Raw genomic sequence first — 25,017 nt, 5'->3', positions numbered from 1 at the left:
ACAGGGCAGGTTGGAGTGGTATAGGGCAGGTTGGGGTGGTACAGCGCAGGTTGGAGTGGTAAAGGGCAGGTTGGGGTGGTACAGGTTAGGTTGGGGTGGTACAGGGCAAGTTGAAGTGGCACAGGACAAGTTGGGGTGGTACAGGGCAGGTTAGGTGGCACAGGGCAGGTTGGAGTGGTATAGGCCAGGTTGAGGTGGCACAGGGCAGGTTGAAATGGCACAGGACAAGTTGGGGTGGTACAGGGCAGGTTAGGGTGGCACAGGGCAGGTTGGAGTGGTATAGGACAGGTTGGGGTGGCACAGGGCAGGTTGGAGTAGCACAGGGCATGTTGGGGTGGCACAGAGCAGGTTGGGGTGGTATAAAGCAGGTTGGGGTGGCACAGGGCAGGTTGGAGTGGTATAGGGAAGGGTGGGGTGGTACAGGGCAGGTTGGGGTGGTACAGTGAAGGTTGAAGTGGTATAGGGCAGGTTGGGGTGGCACAGGGCAGGTTGAAATGGCACAGGACAAGTTGGGGTGGTACAGGTCAGGTTAGGGTGGCACAGGGCAGGTTAGAGTGGTATAGGGCATGTTGGGGTGGCACAGGACATGTTGGGGTGGTACAGGGCAGGTTAGGGTAACACAGGGCAGGTTGGGGTGGCACAGGGCATGTTGGGGTGGTACAGGGCAGGTTAGGGTGGCACAGGGCAGGTTGGAGTGGTATAGGGCATGTTAGGGTGGCACAGGGCATGTTGGGGTGGTACAGGGCAGGTTAGGGTAACACAGGGCAGGTTGGGGTAGTATAGAGCAGGTTGAGGTGGCAGAGGGCAGGTTAGGACTCTATGCAGTGAGAGTGTGCTGTGCAGTAACTTACAGCATGCCTCATTCCTGCAGATGAAGACTTGGGCGGGTGTGCTGTGTCCTGGCCTCTATCTCCTTCAGCTGCAGGATCAGCCAGTGTGAAGAGGTCTGTGGGAGGAGTGGAGGAGGCGGCGTGGCCACACCCCCAGCTCCGCCCACCAACGTCGGCTGCCTCTGAGATATTGGAGATCTCCGAGTGACAGCTTAAACTGAAGGGGGAGTGTTATAGGCAGCTTCCCCCGCACTGCTGGATGCCCTGCTCGCACCGCTCAGAGACAATCTATAGTAGTGTTTAGCGGCGGCCCCGGTGTCACCCCTCTGTCGGGTGTCACCCCTCTGTCGGGTGTCACCCGGTGCGGGCCGCACCCCCCACACCCCCATAGCAACGCCACTGATCCCTGGCAAGGTATCCCCCCATATCAAGGCATGTAGCCTAGTATGGTTTAGGGAGGGGTGGCCGCACACTCGTTCCCCATTCTTCCTAGCCAGCCAAGCTGCATGCTTAAATAAGGTTCTGGTATGGAATTTGGTGGGACCCCATGCCACTTATTTTTTTATTTTATGTTATCCCTCTTAAAATGCATACCAGAGCTAAAGAGTATGAATTCTGGTGCCGACGTCACGCTTTTTTTTTTCTTACACTATCCCTGCTGTTTATTTATATTCAGAGGTTGGCTGCCAGTACATCAGGATTTATTAATTTTCATAGCGTGTAGACGCTATAACTTTCCTGCAAACTAAATAATATACACTTATTGGGATTTTTTTTTACCAAAGACATACAGCAGAATACATTTTGGCCTAAATTTATGAAGAGATTAGATTTTTTTTTTATTGGATTTGTTTTAGAATAGAGTCTTCCGGAGCTGAAGTTTAATTGCTAAATACAGACATTATTTTATCATTTGCCATATTTATGTCACACATTTCTGAAGAGTAAGGCATTCATAACCTTCCTAAACCCTTTCAGTGATAATTGCATTTGCTGGCACTAAATGCACAGCTTTAAAAATTGCTGCAAAAATAAAAAAAAAACAGGCTGGATTCAACTGATATATAAATAGGCCCCTAAATCTGATGAGTCAATAAAAAATCCTATGTCCGCCGTGCATTGAGTAATTTGTCCTTGTTACCCAACAGGCCTCTCCGGTTGTTTGATTCGTTCAATGCATTCCTGGCACGTTATTTATTTCCTAGTGTATTGCACCTGTCTCTGCCTGTCTGCATTTCTGGCTCACATTTCTCTTCCATGGTCCTTAATGTGAGTTTGCTGGTGTGGAGGAAGGGCAACAACAAGGGACAAGCTATGCTTTTTGTACACTGAGTGGGAAACAGCAAAGGAATTGAGGACTATGGCATGGATTTGGCTCGTTGTCACTTTAAGTTTAGCAATCTGCTCCTCAGGTAGGATATGGCATTTTTTTCTGTCTATACTAAGCTCACTGTACGGTTTTGGCCTCATGCAAATTCCTTAATTCCATAATCCTGTTTTAAATCATTCGTTGTAAATGTATATTTTCTACTGTGTTGTGCTTATTAATATACCATGCATATCACTCCTACTCTCTTCTTATTTTTTTTTAAAGGTAATTTTATTAATTAATTAAGACATTGCATCCGTGCGCCCTACTCTTTTCTTTTATGAGTATTGTTTGTATCTTATCTATTTATCATACTAACAGTATATAAAGGTAAAGTTAAGGGTGACTACAGACATAAAAAAAAACTTTACCTGGTTATGGCCAGATTGGGTATTGTATATCAGTGTGCCATCCTTAGCACCAACAGAAAAGCCATGGGTGAGCATTGCAATGAGACAGACATGTTGAACTTTTCCCAGATGATTGCTGTACTTTTTCCCAGTGCACACTCACTCCCATCCTTCTTACTCCTCCATAGGCCAGATATGAACATTTTGTGCATGTATGTATTATATTTCTTCATATTAAAACCATTTGGTGAATAGATCATATCATGTATATACATGTGGCTACCATCTGATGTTAGTAGGTAGCTGAGCTATTTTGTGACATAGTACGGTTTAACACTGTTGTACTGCCAAGTACTTGAACCACTTTTTGTGGCGATCCTAAATTTTCCTTTTTCTCTCCTTGGCAGCTTGTGGTCGCTCAGTAATGTGTATACTGCATGCTGATATGACATTGGATGTGCCTGTGTGAACAAAGTTACCTCTGAATAGGGATTACCAAATAAGTGACAACTAATATGTGTGAAAGGCATGGGTACAGATATTGAACCTTAAAGCTTTTCAAATATGAAAACGATTTGCACTCTAAAGATAACTGTAGTGAGAGAGGAGAGAAGCTACACTGCCAATCACTTCTTCTGAAAACACTAGTTTCCTGGCTGTCATGCTAATCAGTGGCTTGGGAACTGACCTGGAACAAGTATGCACAAATGACTTAGAATGAATTGATGTTAGAACAGCCAGACAGCTAGTAAATCCTAGAACAAGGTCAGCAATGGTAGCCTCTGTCTCTCACTACAGCTATCATTGGGGTGAGGGTATCTCAAGGAAGGGCAGCTCTTCTGTCTCCCATTAATGCTAATGAAAGATTGTCTATAGCCAATTTTAGTCCCAAACAGGTCAGGTCTTAAAAGGGACAATTGTTTTCCTCTTGGTGCGTTCTGCACCAAGAATAGTATATAATAGTGTTCTAGGCATGTGTCACCTGTTAGAACTAACTGAAGATAAAATATGGTCTCTGCACAGTTACCACATGGTGCACATGCTACAGTTTTAGTAAAAAATAAACGGTAACTACACAAGACTATACTGTATTCTTTCAAACATTGGCAGCACTGATTCTGCTTATCATATGGACATGTATTTCCTATAAATACACATGCATGTGTTAAGATGGTGGAAAGGAGGCCCATATCAAATTTGGTTTTCTGTAATTCTGTGTTTTCTTAGGTATGCGTTCCCCCTCTGTACAAATGACAATTGAAAGCATAATCAGCAAACAGTTTCATGTTTATTCTTTGTTACTAATAAGAAGCTCAAAAAGGATGCTAATATAGTACACCTATAGGTAAAACCTTTTTTTTTGGATAGAGTAAGGGAGGGTTATACCCCCTGTAAGGTTTATTTTTGCCATCTTTGTCCCAATGGAGAGATTTCCCCTTCACTTCCTGTCCCATAGCCAAAACAGGAAGTGAAAGGAAATCTCTGAAAATAAGGGGAATCTGTTGGGGACCCCAGGTCACCAGAACTATTGTCCCCGTTGGAAGATTTCCCCTCTATTACTTTTCTGGGGACAGGCCAAAATTTGTGATTTTCTTTTACTTTCACTTTCAATGATAATGGTAAACAGGACAAATAGATAGATTGAATCTCCCTAACGGGGGCACAGGCAGCAATTAAAACTGACATGTTTTCCTGACAGCTCCATGTTAGCCACCTCCAGGTAAGGCCCCGCCCATCCCCATGCTATCAGGACCTAACTCATAAATGTGACCGCTTCGCCCTGAATGGCGTTCCTTTCATTTCCTCTGTGTTGTCGGGACCTGATGCAGTCTCCTACCTTGCTGGATCAAGGATCCGGCCGTCTGTCCAGCAAAGGTCCTCCTGGACGTAGCCCCCGTTATGCCCGCTAAAAGCATCAGCTGTGTGGGGTCCATGCTGCTGGTTTTCGGGGCATCAAGAAGCGGACTAAAGGTCTGCAGTCAGGGTGGCATGATCTCTCCTCTGTGAAAAAGAGGGGATAGGTATAGCGCTGCTCTTATTAAGAGGTGACCTACAACCTCTATATACTTGAGGGGTGTGTCACGGGGGCATTTAGTGCAAAAAGTGACAATAAAAGTGCAGAAAATAAAAATTTGTATATTCACAAAAATCCACAAAAAATCCTACTGTGTAAACTTCCTAACCACTTATATATAATGCATATTGTTATGTACAAACGACAATAAAATAAACATAATCCTGTGCAAAACCTGCAATTCAAAGTGACATTTCTGTGCAAAAAAATCCAACATATATGACTGGTGTATATTGTTGCTGTGAAACTGGGTTCAGAAATATGCATATACCGTCCTTAAACCCTGGTGTATAAAAAAGTCCAATAAAGTGACAATGTGCTCCTTCAAATTGTTCTGTGCTTCTTGGAAAACAGTGCCCCATAAGAAACGCACTCACTGCTATTATTCACCCCACAAGGAGGTATTTCACCTTCACAGTATGAGTCACTGTGCAGCCTGTGCAGTGGAAGGAAACTTCCTGTCCTGTGTAATCCAAGTGCCTCCTTGTCTGCGATGCAAGTGGTCTCCTCACTGTTAACCTCTTGGATGTTGCCCACATGTAGAGAGGAAAGAGACTCCATAGTGTGATACTGTACATATATCCAAACATTTATTAATAATACTGATGGGTACTCACATTTATTAAAAATCATTAAAAGCGAAAACAGTATTTAAAAACAGGAAACTGGAGCGATCTGCGCTCCACGGCTCGAAACCGGAAGTAATACAATGACGCTGTATAGTTCCGCCCTATGCGTTTCGTCAATGGGACGTCATCTGGAGCGGTGCCATCCTGCTACACCATCCAGTTTTTATATGGTATGGGGTGTGTCCTAAATTGATGGCCATGTGACCATGGCCATTTTTGGTTAGTCCAGGCTTCGACATGGCGTATGCTATTGCTAGTGGTGTGATTTAAAATGCCAATAGACAACACTACTCTGCAACATGATGAGGGATAATTTTAAAAGAACTACTTAACTCCAAGTTGTAACGGACACACCGCATAATACCAAAACACATATCATAATACACAATATTACAAAATTAAATTTAAGTTAAAAAATGGGTAAGAAATATAATTGCATTATGGTATTGTGCTGGACTAGAGGTAAAAAAATGATGTTAGAGGATGTATAGTGACATCTGAAGGTGGACTTAAGAGAAAAGAGGGTATTATTGCGATAAAAAGTGCAAAAAAAATGCAAAAAATTGCAGCAAGTCGCATAAAGTCGCAAGTTTTTATACACCAGGGTTTAAGGACGGTATATGCATATTTCTGAACCCAGTTTCACAGCAATAATATACACCAGTCATATATGTTGGATTTTTTTGCACAGAAATGTCACTTTGAATTGCAGGTTTTGCACAGGATTGTGTTTATTTTATTTTATTTTCATTTGAACATAACAATATGCATTATATATAAGCGGTTAGGAAGTTTACACAGTAGGATTTTTTTGTGAATATACAAATATTTATTTTCTGCACTTTTATTGTCACTTTTTGCACTAAATGCACCCGTGACACACCTCTCAAGTATATAGAGGTTGTAGGTCACCTCTTAATAAGAGCAAAGCCATACCTATTCCCTCTTTTTCACATTTCTTCTAAATTCACCTTAGGGTGAATTTATTGATAGAGGCTGCAGCTCCTCATTTTTCATTTTCACCATAAGCGCGGGGGTCTAATCATTTTTTCATTATCTCTCCTCTCCCAAATGTCAAACGGCCTGTGGAGCCCCAGGGGTCTCATTATCCAGCTATGATTAAACCAGCCCTAACAAGAGGGTGGTGCGTTCCACACTGCATACAGGAAGTGAGAAAGTGAACAGAGCATGTGCAAGATCATTAACCAACTGGAGATGGGGGGCGGGGCCAGACGGCTTGCCACAAGACTTAAAATGGCATAGGTCTCACTGCAATGTTGCCTGCCAGAAACAGTGTGCTGGACCAGCGCAGTTCAGAGAATGCCAAAATCTGCAAGCAAGGAGAGTGAGGTAGGTGGGATGCCTGCTGCTGAGACTGTGTTGGCTGTGTGAACTGCAGATGGATCTGTCTTTTCTGTGTTTCCTCAACAGTCTGTATCTTCCATTGCTGCATATGAGACAATGCCAACCCCAGCGTATGCCGAGAAGGTGGGAGGCTCACCCACCGCTACGTGGGATTGTTATGTTTACCGGTTTTGGCACGTATAGTTTAACCCCCTCTTTGCCAGTTTATCAAGACACCGTTCATCTCCCCACTCAGAGAGATGCCGCTCAGGACAGGAGTAGCCATCACAGTAAAAGGTCAAGGGATCAACACACGCGATAGAGATCCGACGTCGTAGCTCCCCTGTGAGAACCCGAAGCCCCTCCCACCATCTTCAGCCCGGGCCCCAGACGTGTTAGGCCTGCCCAAAGGAGGCTCTTCCTGGCAAAACAGTTTGTGAAACCTGCCTTAAGGACATAGCCAAGAATAAGGAGGCAGGGAGAGAGAAAATGATGTCCCTTATGAAGGAAGCGTTCAAAGATACGCTAATGTCATTTGCTGAGAAGCTACAGCCAGCACATCAGCAAGCCCCTTCGGGGTCTCAGCTTACTATTGCTATACCTCAGCTAGGGACTGGGGCTGAAGGGGCCCAGGTGCTAGCTGGGTCAGTGTCCGAAGACTCTTCTGGGGAAGAAGAGGACACGAGTTACGAAGGGTTTGACTTCAACTTGGTGCAGCCCTTCCTTAAGGATGTTAGGGAGGCCTTACAAAGGGAGGACGCAATCAAGGAGCCACTGAAGAAACAGCACTGCTATTTTAAAAACAGGAAGAGAGAGGGTCTCACCTTTCCCTTCATGGATGAAATCAAGAGTATAATAGAGAACGAGTGGAGGCAAGCAGAGAAAAACACATTTTTTCAGAAGTCACCTGGCCAAATTGTATCCCTTCAAGAAAGAGGATGTTAAACATCTGGAAGACCCACCTGTAGTCGACGCAGCCCTGATGCTTTTAGCCAGGCATGTTATACTGCCACTAGATGATGCGGTCTCCTTCAAGGACATACTCGACAGGAGATGAGACTTAGACCTGAAGAAGGTCTACACAGTCGCAGGAGGGGCTTGCAAGCCATCTATAGCCCTAGCAGCGATTTCTAGGGCCATGGAAGTCTGGATAGACAACTCGGAAGCAGCCATTACTAATGATTGGGATAAGACCGAGATCATGTCATGATCATGATCAACAACCTAAGACTGACAGCAGGGTTCATGTCAGAAACCGCTATTGACATAGAACCCTGGCACGAGTGATCCTTTATGCAGTCACACCAAAGCGCGCCTTATGGCTCAGGCCTTGGACGGCGGACCCCACCTGTAAACAGGGCTGGTGTAAGATCTCCTTCAAGGGAGGGACCCTTTTTCGGGGACAAGCTCACACTGCAATTGCCAGGGGGAGTCCGGCTTTATTCCCCATGACAGGAGACTACTCCGCCAGAAGAATCTGGGCTTTGGTCAGCCAGCTAGAACCAGAGGGGGAGAAGCGAGATCCAGGGAGAGAGTTCCACAGGCCTTGGAATACTCCCTCTGGCCCCAAACAGAAGAAAGCAGTCACCTCTGCAGGCCGTGAGCCCCATTAATCATTTTGACGGTGTCCATGCTCATCTGGTGGGAGCCAGGCTGTGCAGTTTCTGGCGAGTATGGACAGGGAACCTTCAGGATCACTGGGTGCTCTCTACCATAAAGACGGGGCACTCCTGGGAATTTCTCAGGAAACCGAGGGAAAACTTTGTACGGACCACTCTCCCCTCATGCTCCCTGAAAAGGGAGATTCTTCTGTAGTATGTAAACACACTCCTGAGTTTGAGTCTACTCACCGCTATTCTGGGTACAAAAAAAGAGAATGGAGGCCAGTAATCGACCTCAGATGGCTAAACAATCATGTGAAGAAGGAACACTTCAAAATGGAATAATTACAGACCATCCTGAAGGTGATACAACCCGGCGACTGGTTGCTCTTTGTGGACCTGAAGGACGCCCAACACTGCCAAAGTTCCTGAGGTTTACGGTGGGTCTCCTTTACTCAGTTTGTCTGCCTGCCCTTCAGCTTGACGACCTCACCCAGGGTCTTTACCAAGATCCTGCTAGCAGTAGTGGCACAACTGAGAAAATGCGGAATTCGCATTTACCACTACCTAGACGTCAGGAACCAGTTATTGACTCACTGCGACAAAGTCATCTCAACCCTTCAACAGCTCGGATGGCTCATAAACTGGGGAAAGAGCCAGTTAGAACCATCCCAGTTGCTGGTCTACCTGGGCACAGAGCTGAACATGCAAAGGAACACGGTATCCCTGTCAGAAAGGAAGATTCCCCTTATCCTAGAGCGCGCAAACGCTGTGAGGTCGGCTAACTGGCTCCTGCCAAGACCTGCCTCTAGTTTTTGGGCACAATGACAGTATGGGTTCCTCTGGCAAAGGGACTCCTGGAGTCTGCATCAGAACATATCACTGACACAGTCCATGAAACAGAGTCTGGCCTGGTTCTCCCAACATCCTGAATAGTGATCACCTCAGATGCCAGCAAGGCAGGATGGGGTGCTGTTTACGGAGACCAGTGAGCTCAAGGCAGATGGCCTCACCCTCTGGAGAACATTGTTTCCAACGGGTTGGAATTGAGGGCGGCATATCAAGCTCTCCTGGCCTTTGCTCAGTTGATCCGGGCTGGCTCGGTCCTCCTGAAAATGGACAATGTAACAGCCGTAGCATATGTGAAGAAACAGGGAGGCACCCAGAGTTAGTCCCCCTTGGAGGAGGTAGAACCTATAATGAACTGGGCCCAGGAAAATCTGCTTCACCTCTCGGCGGTATACTTACCTGGGCATGTCAACCTCCAAGTGGACTACTTGTCCAAGACCACAATGGACAACAACGAGTGGTCCCTACTGACACCAGTGTTTAGGGAGCTTGTAGCCTGGTGCTTTCTTCCCGAAGTGGATCTCTTCACATCACCGGCCAGAGCAAAGCTCCCCAGATTTTGCACGAAAGGGGTTCCCCCTCGGGGAACCCTTATGGACGCACTGACTGCAAAGTGGGAATTTCAGACAGCCTATGCCTTTCCACTCTTACCTCTGATGCTGCCTTTTCTGACTGAGGAGGGAAGACGTCACGGTGCTGGCAGTAATTCCAAACTGACCCAAATTTCCATGGTATCCCCTGCTCCTTCGCCTGAGTACTAGGGCACTTCGTATGTTACCGGCGAGGCCAGGTCTCCTGAACCAGGGCCCAGTGTTGCACCCAGCACCGGAGTGACTCAGCTTAGTGGCCTGGATATTGAAAGGCAGAGGCTCATAAATCTGGGGTGCTCCATGGAAGTTGTGCAGACCCTTATGAGGGCTCGCAAGAGGAGCACAAACAGCGTCTACAACAGAAGCTGGCAAAAGTTCCAGGAGTAGTACGCAGTATCGGTAGGACTCAAGTTGGAAGAACTCAGAGCCTGTCACATTCTTGGATTCCTGCAGAAGGGCCTGCAAATGGGACTAAGCGCAAGTACACTCAAAGGCCAAGTCTCCGCCATCACCACATTCCCGGGGATTCAGTGGGCTTCTAACGACCTAATCATCCAGTTCTTCAAGATCGTAGTGAAACTAAGGCCCCCCAGAGTGGCCGCACTCTCCAAATGGGACCTTCCACTAGTTCTGAACTTTCTGGCCTCACCCAGATTCAGCCAAGGGGCATCACTACGGGACTTGATGCTGAAAACATCATTCCTGGTCGCAATAAATTCAGCCAGGAGAGTCTCAGAAATGGCAGCTCTGGGGGTAAAAGAGCCCCACGCGTCCTTTGGGGAGGACAAGGTCATTCTAAGGCCGATGCCAGGCTTCATCCCTAATGTGGCCACCATGTTCGATCTAAGTCAGGAAATAGTGCTGCCCACCTATTTCCAGGAAGACGGACAAGAGGTCAGCCCACTGGACATCGGCAGAACACTAAAAAGGTACATGGAAGCGACCTCTGGTGTCAGGGTCTCGGACTTCCTGTTCATAATTCCTGACGGTGTATGCAAGGGATACAAAGTATCCAGCAGGATTATCGCCACCTGGCTGGTGAAGACAATCACCATGGCATACAAGGATAAGGGGTTGGCACCTCCAGAGAGAGAATAATGGCTCACTCTATGAGGAGCATTTCAACGTCATGGGCAGCCGCATGTGGGATATCGCCATAAATCATATGCAAGGTGTCAACCTGGTCATCCATGCACACGTTTGTCTCTCGCTACCGTATTGACGAATCAATGCTGACTACAGTGGAGGTTGACAAAAGTATAATCTCTGCGGCCGGCGGCCATAATTAAACTGATAATAGCAGCATCCCACCCTTGTATCTAGTTATTTCCCGGAGGTGGCTGACATGGAGCTGCCAGGAAAATGGAAAATTGAATATGAAATACTTACCGTAATTTTCCTTTCCTGACGAGCTCCATGTCAGCGCAGACTCCCACCCTATGGACAAAGTTCTAGTTACATAACGCCATTCAGGGTGTGGGGGTCAAATTTATGAGTTAGGTCCTGATAGCATGGGGGTGGGCGGGGCCTTTCTCGGAGATGGCTGACATGGAGCTTGTCAGGAAAGGAAAATTGCGGTAAGTATTTGATATTCAATTTCTGTTTTCTTATCTAGCTCCCACTGTCCAAAACTAAAAAAAAGTTTTGCCTTAAGTTATACTTTAACATTAGAACCTTAACATTTTCTATTGACTTCCAGATAGCTTCATAGTTGTAATAATATTCTACTTCTACTCTATAGAAACATATATTTTTCTAAAGCCAGGCTTCCTATTCATGCTAAATATCTCATGATATTTTAATTAGGCAACAACCATTTTTTTAGCTTGAATATAGTGAAACATTTTTCTTTGCTTCTTTTTTAAGTTACCAATGCCAATCAGGAAATAAGAGATAGTCTTTCCAGTTGGGGCACAGGTAGAAATAGTTGGTTTACAACTGGGGCACAGGCAGAAATTGTTTGATTTTTAGTTACCTGTAAAATCCTTGTTTTTGATTACATCACAGGACACAGTGCATCTTCAAATTCATAACAATAGCATTATGTTGGCACCTTCAGGTGATTGGACAATGGCAAAAATGACAAAAGACAGGAAGTCCTTCCCATAAGTAACTTCCCCCTGTTAGGCCAGGCTACAGTTTGTGTAGCAAACCATTAACCACCCCAACATTGGCAAAATCTAAAGGGAGATCCACCATTCCAGAGACAGTCTCATGCTGGGATACAACTTCGTCAAGTAATCCGACAACTGAGCCCTATTGTCCCATTGCTGCCAAAAGTTGGAGGGGTCTGGAATGAAAATGTGTAAAATAGAATAGCCTTGAAGGAGGTTACAATTTTCCCCAAAAAACTCTCATGCAAAAACGATTCACGGGATTTGACAGAGTTTTTTGCAAAGTTAGCTGAGTCCTCAGAATCCACCCAAACATCTCCAGAATGTGCACCGCGAGAGACACAAGTGGAGAAGACTACTCCCTCAGCAGTAGGTTGTCCAGGTACCCTATCACGGGTTTACCCTGAGACAGTAATAGTCCCAGGACCAGAGCTAGAACCCCGGTGAACATTCTGAGAGCTGTAGACAGGCCAAATGGAATACCCACAAACTGGAAGGGGTGTTCCTCCACCACAAATCTCAGAAATTTTTGGTCAGGTGGAAAAATTGGGATGTGTAGGTAAGCATCCTTGATATCAGCTAATGCTAGAAAATCCTTCTGCTCAAGAGAAGCCACTACCAACTGCACTGATTCTATATGGAACTTGAGTTTCTTGAGATCCAAGATGGGGCAAATACTGCCGTTTGGTTTCAGAACCATGAAGAGATTAAAGTAAAACCCCTGAAATCTGTCATCTTCTGAGACCAGATCAATTACTCCTTGAGATAGAAGATGATCAAGAGCCTGGAAGAGTGCAGATTTCTTTTGTGGATATAAACAAACATTTGAAAAAAATAAATCACAGAGGAGGAATGCTCTAAAACTCCATCCTGTACCCACGAGTCATAGTGTTGCAGACCCAATCATTTGCAATCTCCCCCTGACAAAGGAGGAAGGCTCCAAAAAAAAGTCCCTCTATTCGAATGAGTGTGAGCTCCACTTCATTGTGAAGTGGACGTATCCCCTGTCTTAGAGGGCTTTGGAGCCCATGATTTCTTGCAAAATTTGGTCTGGGTTTTAGGCTTGGAGCCCAAGGCCTGAGGTTGCTGAAAGGAATGCTTCTTGGAAGTGAAAGGAGTGGCTGGTCTCTGAACCACAGGTTTTACCTATAAGAGGTAACAAAGTACTGTTAAGCCAGGTAAATATTGCAAGTTTTTTTTTCATTCAACTCAGCGGTCGAATGAAAAAAGCTGACAGATTACCATACCAACACAAGCAATCTTGGTGCAGCGTTCTCCTCTCTAGCGATCTGTGCTTTTGTATTCTGACAGGGGGACCCCCCACCACCACCGGAATGTGAGCGTTGATCTGATGCTAGTTTTCCAGCATGTCTCTTCGACAAAAGTTGGTTGTTAAAAAAATGAAGCTTCCACTGTACCACATCCTAAATATATACCACAAAAAAGGGAACTTGGGAAGCTCATTGTTGCTCCAAAAGTCAGACTTTAATAAGTACAACATAAGGCAGACAGAAATTATAAACAATATATTTTATTATATCCATTAAAAAGCATTTAGACACTTTTAAAAGCCCCCCAAGGGAAAATATACAAATACAGCTCTAAGGACCAGGACCTGACACGTGTCGTGTCCACTATATTAATCATATAATCACAGTCTGATATTCAATAACATATGATGAGGTGTTGTTTCTGGGTCCAATATCAACACATTTTGATATTGGACTGCTGCTTCTTCGGGATTGGGAGGTTACTTTTTGCAACACTATGTCATGATAAAAATACAAAAATTATTACATATAGGGGTTGATTTACTAAAGCCAAAAAGACTGTGCACTTTGCAAAGGGCAGTTGCTCCAGAGCTTAGTAAATGAGGTAAATATTCACTTTGCAAAGTGCAGATACAGGGGCTCAAGGGAACCACACCACACCGAATACACCATGAAGGAGAGTGGGCTAGCAAACTTGCAACAATATAATGTATCATACGTATCTCAACAAAAGAGAGATGTGAATGATTAAAGAGCTTGCACATATACTATATTGTCAAAAGTATTGGGATGCCTGCCTTTTGACGCACATGAACTTTAATGGCATCCCAGTCTTAGTCCGTAGGGTTCAGTATTGAGTTGGCCCACCCTTTGCAGCTATAACAGCTTCAACTCTTCTGGGAAGGCTGTCCACAAGGTTTAGGAGTGTGCCTATGGGAATGTTTGACCATTCTTCCAGAAGTGCATTTGTGAGGTCAGGCACTGATGTTGGACAAGAAGGCCTGGCTCGCAGTCTCCACTCTAATTCACCCCAAAGGTGTTCTATTGGGTTGACATCCGGACTCAAGGACATCAGGTTGTGCAGGCCAGTCAAGTTCCTCCCCCTAAACTGGCTCATCCATGTTTTTATTGACTTGTTTGTGCACTGGTTCAAATAATTTGGTGGAGGGTGGATTATGGTGTGGTTTTCTTTTTCAGAGGTTGGGTTTGGCTCCTTAGTTCCAGTGAAGGGAACTCTTAAGGCGTCAGCATACCAAACATTTTGGACATTTTCCTGCTCCCAAATTTGTGGGAACAGTTTGGGGATGGTCCCTTCCTGTTCCAACATGACTGTGTACCAGTGCACAGACAAGATCCATAAAGACATGGATGAGTAAATTTGGGGTAAAGGAACTTGACTGGCAACATTGCAATCTTCTTTTCCACTTTTTAACTGTCTGTCTTTATCCTCCTCAGGTTTTTCTGCTCTAAGTGAAGAGGAACAACTATTAAAATATTTATTTGACGAAAAGGGTTACAGAAAGGATCTGCGGCCAGTGGACCAGCCAGACGAAACAGTAGATGTGTACATTGCATTGACACTTTCCAATCTCATCTCACTGGTATGTTTATCTTATATCAATATAACCTGGCCAGATACGGTGCTCTCTGCTATTTAGAATGAGTACTGCTCGGCTTTAGGGCATTGCCATCATTGCTATGAAGTTAGTGGCATAGCTTCAATAGCTAGATCAAGATACCTACTGCAAATTAGCCAACCACTGCAAAGATCACAAATTATTAATATATTTTTTACTCTGGGTAGTAGTATGCAAATTATAGATGCCCGTGTAAGAAAATGGTGGGTGATAAAATAAATAATAATATGGGCATTAATAAATAATATCAGTATTAATAAATAATATTTACTTCTCACTGTTCAGTAGGGGTAGGTAAGCAATCAAACACATATCACAAACTGTAAGTGAAAAATAATATATTGTATATAGAATTAACAAAAACAAAAAAATAACAGTTTAGTTATCAACAAAAAAATATTACATAGAAACAATCCTCTAGGGGCATGAAAATCACAGACAAAGATTAATAGCAACTCCCAGTACTATCAAATAATAAAACCTCTGCACCATAGAAGACTAATAACTGTAGAACCAAAGACAATTAGACATGTGTGATTAGTTTTGTACGAATTTCTGTAAATTCATACATTCGGGAGGATCCGAAATACGAATTGCTATGCTTCCGAATTTTGTACGAAATACGAAATTTTGTTTACAAATTTCGGATCCAAATTCCTAATGAACATTCATAATTGTTACGAAAAGTTAACAAACCTAAAAGTTAAAAACCCAGGAAGTCAGCACAGCACAGGGATGGTGGGAGCCCCTCATAGTGATAAATTCATCATAACAAACATTCGTAATTGTTACGAAAAGTTAACAAACCTAAAAGTTAAAAACCCAAGAAGTCAGCACAGCACAGGGATGGTGGGAGCCCCTCATAATGATAAATTCATCATAACGAACATTCGTAATTGTTACGAATACTTAATGAACCTAACAAAAATTCGTATTTCGTACGAAATTTCGGACACGAATTGCGAAATACAAATTAATTCTAATACGAAACGTAACAAAACTAAACAAATTTATTGACGGCACACATGTCTAAAGACAATATACTGTATTCAAGCAACCATAAAATTGATAGATACTAACCAACAAGATTACCCAATATTACTAATCTATTACAAGTCTATTTCTGTCAGGTCTTTCCAGCCAGGTCTCCCTTTCCCATTCTTATCCTAGATTCTTCTATCCACCATCATTGGGAAATCTGTAATTGGTCCAACCTGCAAATTGATATCTTTCTCATGAAAGCGATTGAATGGAACTCAAGCTCCCATTGATCTGATGACTATCCAATATTAATCTCTCCTTACTATGTGGAGTCATGATGCCTCTTGCACACATAAAGCCAGCCACAGATGGAGCAAATTTCTTTCCACAAGTACAGGCAGGCTGTGGTCCCAAGTAGAATGCAAAGAAGGAAATGGACCATGCTGGGATGGATATGCTTTCATACCTGGCATGGTCAGTTTGAAAAAGGAAAACAGGAAGACTGACAGGATCACCAGGTATTTCCCACAAAGGAAGCAATGCAAAGAGAACAGTAAGTTCATAAGTAACGAATTTAAACTAATCTGAAAAAAGCGAACAAATTCAAAAACAAATTTGAATCGAATTTGAAAACAAAATCGAATTCGAAAAAATAAGAAACCAATTTTTTTAAAAATACAATAAAATAGAATATAAAATAATAAAGCAATAGAATATATATAATATTTTTTTTTTTATTCTGTTCTATTGTTTTTTTATGCTATTCTTTTCTATTATTTTCTATTTTATTCTAATCTTTTCTATTTGAATGCAAATTCATTCTATACGAAATTCGAATTTCGGAAAATGGTTATATAGAAATAAAATGAAATAGAATGAAATCGAATTCTAATAGAAAAGACTAAAATAGAAAAAACAATAGTACAGAATAGGAAAAAAAAAATCTTATGGCAGCCTTCCCAGAAGAGTTGAAGCTGCTATAAGGTGGGCCAACTCAACATTGAACCCTACGGACTAATGCCCCGTACACACGGTCGGACATTGATCGGACATTCCAACAACAAAATCCTAGGATTTTTTCCGACGGATGTTGGCTCTTGTCTTGCATACACACGGTCACACAAAGTTGTCGGAAAATCCGATCATTCTGAAAACGGTGACGTAAAACACGTACGTCAGGACTGTAAACGGGGCAGTGGCCAATAGCTTTCATCTCTTTATTTATTCTGAGCATGCGTGGCACTTTGTGTGTCGGATTTGTGTACACACGATCGGAAATTCCGACAACGGATTTTGTTGTCGAAAAATTTTATAGCCTGCTCTCAAACTTTGTGTGTCGGAAAATCCGATGGAAAATGTGTGATGGAGCCTACACACGTCAGAATTTCCAACAACAAGGTCCTATCACACATTTTCCTTTGGAAAATCCGACAGTGTGTACGGGGCGTTAGACTGGGATGCCATTAAAGTTCATGTGCGTGTAAAAGCAGGCGCCCCAATACTTTTGGTAATATAGTGTATATGTGATCCCACTTAAAAAAGTCCAGTTTAGTGAGACCGCATATATGCATACTGTTGGCGGGAAGGGGTTAAACGGCGAAAAGTAGTTACTCTGCTGTTTGGTATCATTGTGTGCACCACACTAATGATAGACCAGTGAAAGCAACAGAAAGAACTGCCTGAGGAGATCAGATGGAAAATTGTTGATCAGTGTGTCAAAGGTAAAGGCTATAAGACCATCTCCAAGCAGCTTAATGTTCCCATGACTACAGCCGCAAATACTATTAAAACGTTTAAGGTCCATTTGAAGGTAGTCAACCTCCCTGAATGTAATAACATGGGGAAATTTAACTCCAGATTGCACAGAAGGGTAGTGTGAATAGTAGACAAAGAGCCAAGGAAAACTTTCAATAAGATGCAAGCTGAACTCAAAGTCAAGGTACATCAGTGCCTGGTTACACCATCCATTATATATTGAGGGACAATGGTTTGAAAGGAAAAAGACCCAGGAAAACTCCAGTATTGAAAGAAAAACATACAATTGAAAATGATAAAATGCATATTGATAAGCCGCAAAGCTTCTGGGAGGATGTACTTTGAACACAGCTGGAGCTTTTTTGACAAGTCACATCAGCTCTATGTTCAAAGACAAAAAATGAAGCTTACAAATAAAACACTGCACCCACTGCTCTGCTGCGCCTGGAACAGGGTGCCTTGAATCTCTGTAGGGCACAATGAATTCTGGAGCTAAACATACTGCCCGGTGTCAGAAGACTCTGTTGAAGGACATTGGTCCTCCAACAGGATATAGGCCCAAAACACATAGCTAAAGTATAAGCACCTAAGAATGGCTAAGAACAAAACATCGGACTAATTTAGTTGCCTTCTATGAGCCTTATGCCCTGTACACATGGTCGGACATTGATCGGACATTCCAAAAACAAAATCCATGGATTTTTTCCGACGGATGTTGGCTCAAACTGGTCTTGCATACACACGGTCACACAAAGTTGTCGGAAAATCCGATCGTTCTGAATGCGGTGACGTAAGACACATACGTCGGGACTATAAACGGGGCAGTAGCTAATAGCTTTTGTCTCTTAATTTATTCTGAGCATGCGTGGCACTTTGTGCGTCGGATTTGTGTACACACGATCGGAATTTCCGACAACAGATTTTGTTGTCGGAAAATTTTATAGCAAGCTCTCAAACTTTGTGTGTCGGAAATTCCGATGGAAAATGTGTGATGGATCCCACACACAGTCGGAATTTCCGACAACAAGGTCCTATCACACATTTTCCGTCGGAAAACCCGACCGTGTGTACAGGGCATTAGTCTGAATCTTATTGAACATTTATGGAAAGAGCTAAACATGCAGTCTGGAGAGGACACCCATCATATCTTAGACAGCAGAAGCCGTTTGCTCAAGAAGAATAGACCAAACTACCTATTGGCAGGTTCGGTAGTCTCACTGAGAGCCACAGAATTTGATTATGTGCAGTGATTGTCTTTAACCACTTGCCGACTGCCCTATAGCTGGTCATCCAGTTCTGGGAGAGTTCATTCGGACACAGCTAATCACAGATCGAGGTAAGGGGCCAATCACAGCTGATCCCATGTATACACATGCCAGTTATCAGAAATTCCTTTCCTCAGCTATGTCACTATGTGAGGAAAGGAAAGCCGATAACCGGCTGTGACAGCACACATTTACAGTGATAATCAGTGCACTGATGATCAGTGCAACGCTGCCATTGCTAATCAGTGTCCATCAGTGCAGCGTATCAGTGTCCATCAGTGCAGAACATCAGTGGCCATCAGTCCCACCTATCAGTGCCCGTCAGTGGAGCATCATGAGCGCACATCAGTAAAGAAGAAAAATTACTTATTTGTAAAATTTGAAAACAGAAAGAAAGAGACAGAAAGAAATGTTTAGTCTTTTTTGTTTATTTAGCAAAAAATAAAACCCCAGTGGTGATTAAATACCATGATGAACACTTACTTTGATAGGTTTTACGTTATTTCAGAGAAAATTGTGGGTTCTTCTTTTGTCATGGAAGGGCATCAACAAACCAGTCTATGTTTATATATTCAGCAGAGATAGATAGATAGATAGATAGATAGATAGATAGATATCTTTTAAATGCAAAAGCAAAGTATTTTTGTGGTAAAGTCTCAGGATTTTACATCAGTTACTCAAGCATTATACTTAAGTATATAACAAAGTAATTTTATTGCAGAAAGAAGCAGATGAAACCCTCACCACAAATGTCTGGGTTGATCAGGTAAGTTATATAGTTACATAGTTGGTAAGGTTGAATAAAGACACCAGTTCATCCAGTTCAACCTGTGTGTGTTCATAATCATTTCCCATATTCCTGTACACTGTGCTCGCTAAGATACACGTCCAAGATTTTTTTAAACTATCAATACTTTTTGCTGACACCACCAATTGTGGAAGTGAATTCCACATCCTTACCGCCCTGACAGTGAAAAACCCCCTAAATCGTTTAACCTCCCTGGCCGTATGATAATGTCTGATTTTTTTAATGTCAAAGCAGTTCATTGTTTTGCATGGAAATTTGTTGTTTTATATTGTAGGCCTGTAATTCTTAGGAATAACTCACTTAAATCTGTCCAAACAAGAGTCTAGTAGACATCCTGAGTATGATAAAGTTTGAAACACTAAATCATAAATTATAATATAATAAATAACTATAAATAATTATTAAAAAATAATAATATAATAATAATACATTTTATTCAATAATGTAATCAAATCAAAAACACTAAAATTTGTCCAAACAAGGGTGCAATATTACTAGTCACTGTAATACTAGACACTGCATATTGGTTTAGTAAACATCAAGGGTATGAAAAATTTTGAAACATGGGACTGCACAATGTCCGATGTCACACTCAGGACAATGGAAAGCGTCCCTCTATGTCAAAAGCGGTTTTAGATCAGCCAGAAAACAGCGATAGTGAATTAGAATCACTTGCAGAATTGAGCGATAGTGATTCGTGGGGAAATTCGTCATCAGACACTGAAAGTGACGACAGCGATGATTCTGCGACTGAGTTCAGTGCTGTGTGATCCATACCACAGTCAATAGAGCACCAAGTTCGCACATAACTGAGCTCAGTCAAAGAATCGTCGCTGTCGTCACTTTCAGTGTCTGATGACTAATTTCCCCACGAATCACTATCGCTCAATTTTGCAAGTGATTTAAATACACTATTGCTGTTTTCTAGCTGGTCTAAAACCGCTTTTGACGTAGAAGGACACTTTTTGGATGCCATGGATGTTCTTATGTTTCCAGGCAGAAAGAATGGCAGAAAGAATGGTAAAAGTGCAGGTAGGGCACTGGATAAAGCACTAGGGACAAAACTTGGGTGAAATTATTTGATACAGTAATGTAATCTACAGATTACAATGTATTGTGTGTGTTATGTTTTTTTTTACTTTTTTGAATTTGCCGCTGAGCTCCACCCCGTGCGTCATGACGCTCGCAGGGAATGGAGCCCGGAACAGTGATACATCGGGCAGAGGATCCGGCTGGAGGATACAGCGGGAGGACATTGCAGGATCCTAAGGACAAGGTAAGTATCAGTACCTGTGTGGCTCGGTGTTACTGCTTTTGGTACTAAAAATTAACCCAGAGCCACACTTGGGATTACCGCTAGGGAGGTTAAGGTAAAACCGCTTCTCCTCTAGTTTCAACTACTTCCTGGTTTTCCTGAATGTACAGCTATTCAGCACAACATCACACCAGAACCTTTGCCAGCTACCTGGATCGCGCGAGGAGCCTGTGGGACTCAGTAGAACTGCCAGGACTACATACTTATGACTAGCATGACTCCCACTTATCTCTTAGCCAGAGAAGCTACCTTATCAGGTTTTTCTCCGCCCCCCGTCTGACATCTCTATCAACTTGAGTGAACCGGACATCCGAGACACCAGATACCAACATATCTACAGCTCCTTACAGAGGGTAATCTGTCTGCTCACACGACCCTGCGCTGGAGGGGGTCCACCTTTTCTGGTAAGGGTCTGCACATACAGATTGCCGCTCTGTTATTGTGATTTATTCTTCTACCATCCAAGCCCCTGGGAGTTTCCTAACATCTCACCGTATTATTTCCCACCTTGGAATTTATTACACATCAGTTGTGTGTACTTATCCATTCACGCTATACATTGTGGACATTATTATATGTTTCATTTACTGCACTTTGCGATTGTTTTTCACGCTATGTTTCACAGTTTACGTAGTGCATTTAATTATTTATGCATATGTATCATTTATGTTTTTTTCCACAATTATTTTTCCTAGCACAACTTTATTTATTTGTTTGGCTTTGGTGAAATACCAGGGGACTAAACAGACCACTGATAGCTCACTTTTGAAACAGAGAAAGGGACTGAGGGTGAATTCTCCAGTTCCTTTCTCTGAAGCATAATAAACATAGTAAATTGGAACACATTTACTCTGTGTATGTACCCAACTTTACCTGATTCCCTCAATCTCTGTGACTGGTCCCCTGCAGCTTCTGTGAAAGTTGTGTCAGGCTGTGGTAGCACTCTAGCATCTTCATTGTACCATACAGGGTTAATGTTCCTGTATGGTATGCAATAATGCTGAGACTTTGGGTGGAGGAGGAGAGCACTGCAGCAGTCTGGAACACGGAAACATATAAGTAAAAGTGGCAATTTTCCCCCAGCAGTGCAAGGGTGGAATTTTCCCTTTCCTGAAGTTGGGCTGTATTCTGTATGCCACTTGCTGTTTATGCTCAAATGTTTGACAATGTCAAGAATATACTGGGACTTTTCAGGTTCTACATAGAAGTATTCCACATTATCAAAAAGATTTTTAATAAGATATAGTGTGTGGAATACATCTATGTGGAGCCTGAAAAGTCCCAGTATAGTCAAGTTTTTTACTTTTGTTTGCAATAAACCTGCACTGCAAGGGGCAGAACAGGATTACAGCACAGAATCATACAGTTTGGAAGGCAGAACAGGTTGGGACTCATGGGAGGAGAATATGCAGTGTGGCATCCGTCTTTTGTTATCTTCAGTCTGCCCCAGGGTGAGTCGTGATGTCTGCTGGGCAGGAAGCAGTGATTGGGGCTGAAATCAGTGTAGGGTTGTCTCGCTTGCTCCGCCCCCCTGTAGAGGAGCTCTATTAAAGCCCAGACCAAGCCGCCCAGCCTAAGAGGAGCCTGTGCCCAGGAGAAAGGGAGTTTCTTCTGTATGGAAAACGGGTGCCATAGAAAGGAAGCTGGCAATAGATATGGGTGCATCTTCGTCCCTGCTTTTGGATTCTTCAGCTGCTGCCCCCTTGTCCGGGCCCACCCACTGGCGCCCTCTTGCATGCAATCAGCGGCAGGCAGTGTGGGCTCACTGAAGTTCAGATCCCCCTGCACTCAGCATTAGTGCAGGGTGGACTGACACTGTGCAGAAAGTGAGACAGTGGGGGAGGAAACACCATCCACTGAGCAGACTTGTCACTCTCGGTGCATTCTGTTGTGAATGATGTGTCCGGGTCTGGAGCAGATGTAAACCCGAACACATCATTCAAAAACCAGACTGTCCGGGAGAAACACATACAGGTGGCAAACCTAACTGGAGGGAATATTCCAGATGTGGCTGAACCAGAGTTTTATAAAGTGGCAGGATTATAGTTTTATCATTGGAGTAAATTCCCTTTTTTATGCATGCTAATATTCTGCTAGCTTTATTAACAGGCAAGTTATACTCTATATCCAGTACTAGTGTTTTTTCTAATTGTGTTTGTGGTTGTTATATTGTCCTGAAATAATTACTTATAGAAGATGAATTTATACACCTTTTAGTTCAATTCATATTGAACAATTAATGAGTAGCCCCTAAGGTGAACATAAACCTGTGTAATTGTACTTGGACACCAGGTAAATGAGTACCACTGTACACACTCACCCATGTTTATATTAATATATTTTATGTTGTATTCTTGTTTTTCTATTTTATGTCATATTTTGGATAATGACTGTATTCTTTCAACAGGGATGGTTTGACAATAGACTGACATGGAATACGAGTGATTTCTATGACATCAAAATACTTAGAGTTCCTCCGGACCGGGTGTGGCAGCCAAATCTTATCCTAGAAAACAAGTAAGAGTGGTCAGCACTAATAAATATTGTGTTACCTAAAAATTACTATTTTACTTCAGTTCAAAATGAAAAAAGCTATGTTGCATTTCTGCTGCCATACATGCTCGATATCCAAGGTTTTTATCAGTTTAAAGATTCTGCTGAAGGGACTATGCCCTAAGTAGCCATGTCCCTTGCCTAAATTTAGTTCTGTTCTTCTGATTTGCTCAGGTTTTCCCTATGCTCAGTGTTATTGTGAAATCTGGAAAGGCACATTGAGATAAGAAAGCTGCACACCCCAAATATTGTATCACAGAAGAAAATCGAAGGGTCCCCCTGGGTTTTTTCTTTCAGCAAGCAGACTATCAAACAAATTGAAATGTGTAGAAAGGTATTTTATTGTACAAACGTTTAAAATCCACCAAGGTTTTAAAAAATGAGCTCGGGTTACATTGATTATCGTCATATCGGCTAATTTTTACAATAAAGGATCCTGCCCCAGAAAAACGCCCCAATGTGCTTCGACCAAACAAGTCGTAGTCTTCTTCAGGGGGAATGTGTTATCTGAACACAAAAAACATAGCAAACCTTATAAATACATGGTATCTCACCAAAGCATTATACTATCGATGTGGATTTGAATGGTATAATTACTTCCAATAGATGGTAGACAGCGTTGAAACCAGAGATTTTAAGAAAACTGTTGTCCCAAACCTCACCTAGAACGTTCTGACCATCCACATGGCAGGGCCCAATGTGACTGACTTTGAAGGGTCCGTGCTCGGAGTGCTCAGAGGAGAAGCAATAGGGCCACCTGTAGCAAACTGTTCCTGAAAAATTTATAGTAAGTGACAGTATAAATGTAAATATGTGTAATAAGTCCGCGCTTTGGAGTAAAAGGGTTTGCAGCCTCCCCTAATTAGTTCCTAATGGGACTATTTAGATATTAAATATAGTAAATGGGGAGATGGCGCTACCCAATGTGTATCTGATAGTAGCTAACTAAACTGTGAAGTGACCGAGGATATTACTATCCCAGTGTGTCTACCAAACTATAAATAGTTCCATAAATGTGCATAGAGATAATAATACTAAGTAGTATATTGCTTGGCATACAGTGTCTAAACTGTGACAGTATGCCCCTCAAGGCAGGCACCCTTGGTGTGTGATAATATGTTCCATACAGGGGCAGGATCCCATTAAGAACAGGTATCACCAGCAGTGCAAACTCAATATATATATATATACAGTACCAGGGCTAATGTTCAAGGTAGGGTGTTTGTGAAGTGACAGCAACACCTAAAACACCTATATAATAAAAACCTATATAATAAAAAAACTTATACCATACAAAAGCAACATGTGACCACACTATGAAAAAGGTATATCAGAACCGTATGTGCAAGGAACTCCTTAAGATCATATACCAGTATATATATATGTGTCAGGACTGCATGTGCAAATTTATATATGTGACAGAACTCTGTGAAAAAAAAAAAAACCAAATGATCAAAAGTAATAAGCTCAATGAAGGATCATAGTCTTTGTGCAGTCCAAGCATTAAAACAAATGATAAGTGAGTGTATCAATGGTGACTTCTGTGTTCATCAGAGAAAGATTGGTGACTCCAGGTGCTCCCCCCAATGTAATCCCCACTCACCAGAAGCAGTCACCCCTGCAGGGGTAGTGGGCATAGAGTGGGTGTCTGGAGTAGATGTTCCTTTGGGTGTCCTGGTTGC

At 42.8% G+C, this 25,017-nt stretch overlaps 1 protein-coding gene across 2 annotated transcripts in view; it reads left to right on the top strand.

Moving 5' to 3' along the window:
* Window positions 1-2,007: 2,007 nt before the first annotated feature.
* CHRND (cholinergic receptor nicotinic delta subunit) overlaps window positions 2,008-25,017 on the top strand; it is a 100,950-nt gene continuing 77,940 nt past the window's right edge. For both annotated transcript variants that reach the window (XM_073626474.1, XM_073626473.1), the window contains exons 1-4: window positions 2,008-2,242; window positions 14,477-14,622; window positions 19,381-19,425; window positions 23,190-23,299. In XM_073626474.1, the coding sequence (XP_073482575.1) occupies window positions 2,191-2,242; window positions 14,477-14,622; window positions 19,381-19,425; window positions 23,190-23,299 (353 nt within the window). In that variant the 5' untranslated portion in view covers window positions 2,008-2,190. The remainder of the gene's footprint in view (window positions 2,243-14,476; window positions 14,623-19,380; window positions 19,426-23,189; window positions 23,300-25,017) is intronic.

The sequence above is a fragment of the Aquarana catesbeiana genome, linkage group LG04 (genome assembly GCF_042186555.1).
Source record: "Aquarana catesbeiana isolate 2022-GZ linkage group LG04, ASM4218655v1, whole genome shotgun sequence".
Classification (NCBI taxonomy): domain Eukaryota; kingdom Metazoa; phylum Chordata; class Amphibia; order Anura; family Ranidae; genus Aquarana; species Aquarana catesbeiana.
The sequence above is the reverse complement of the archived record's forward strand: the minus strand, read 5'-3'. Positions and strand labels throughout refer to the sequence as shown.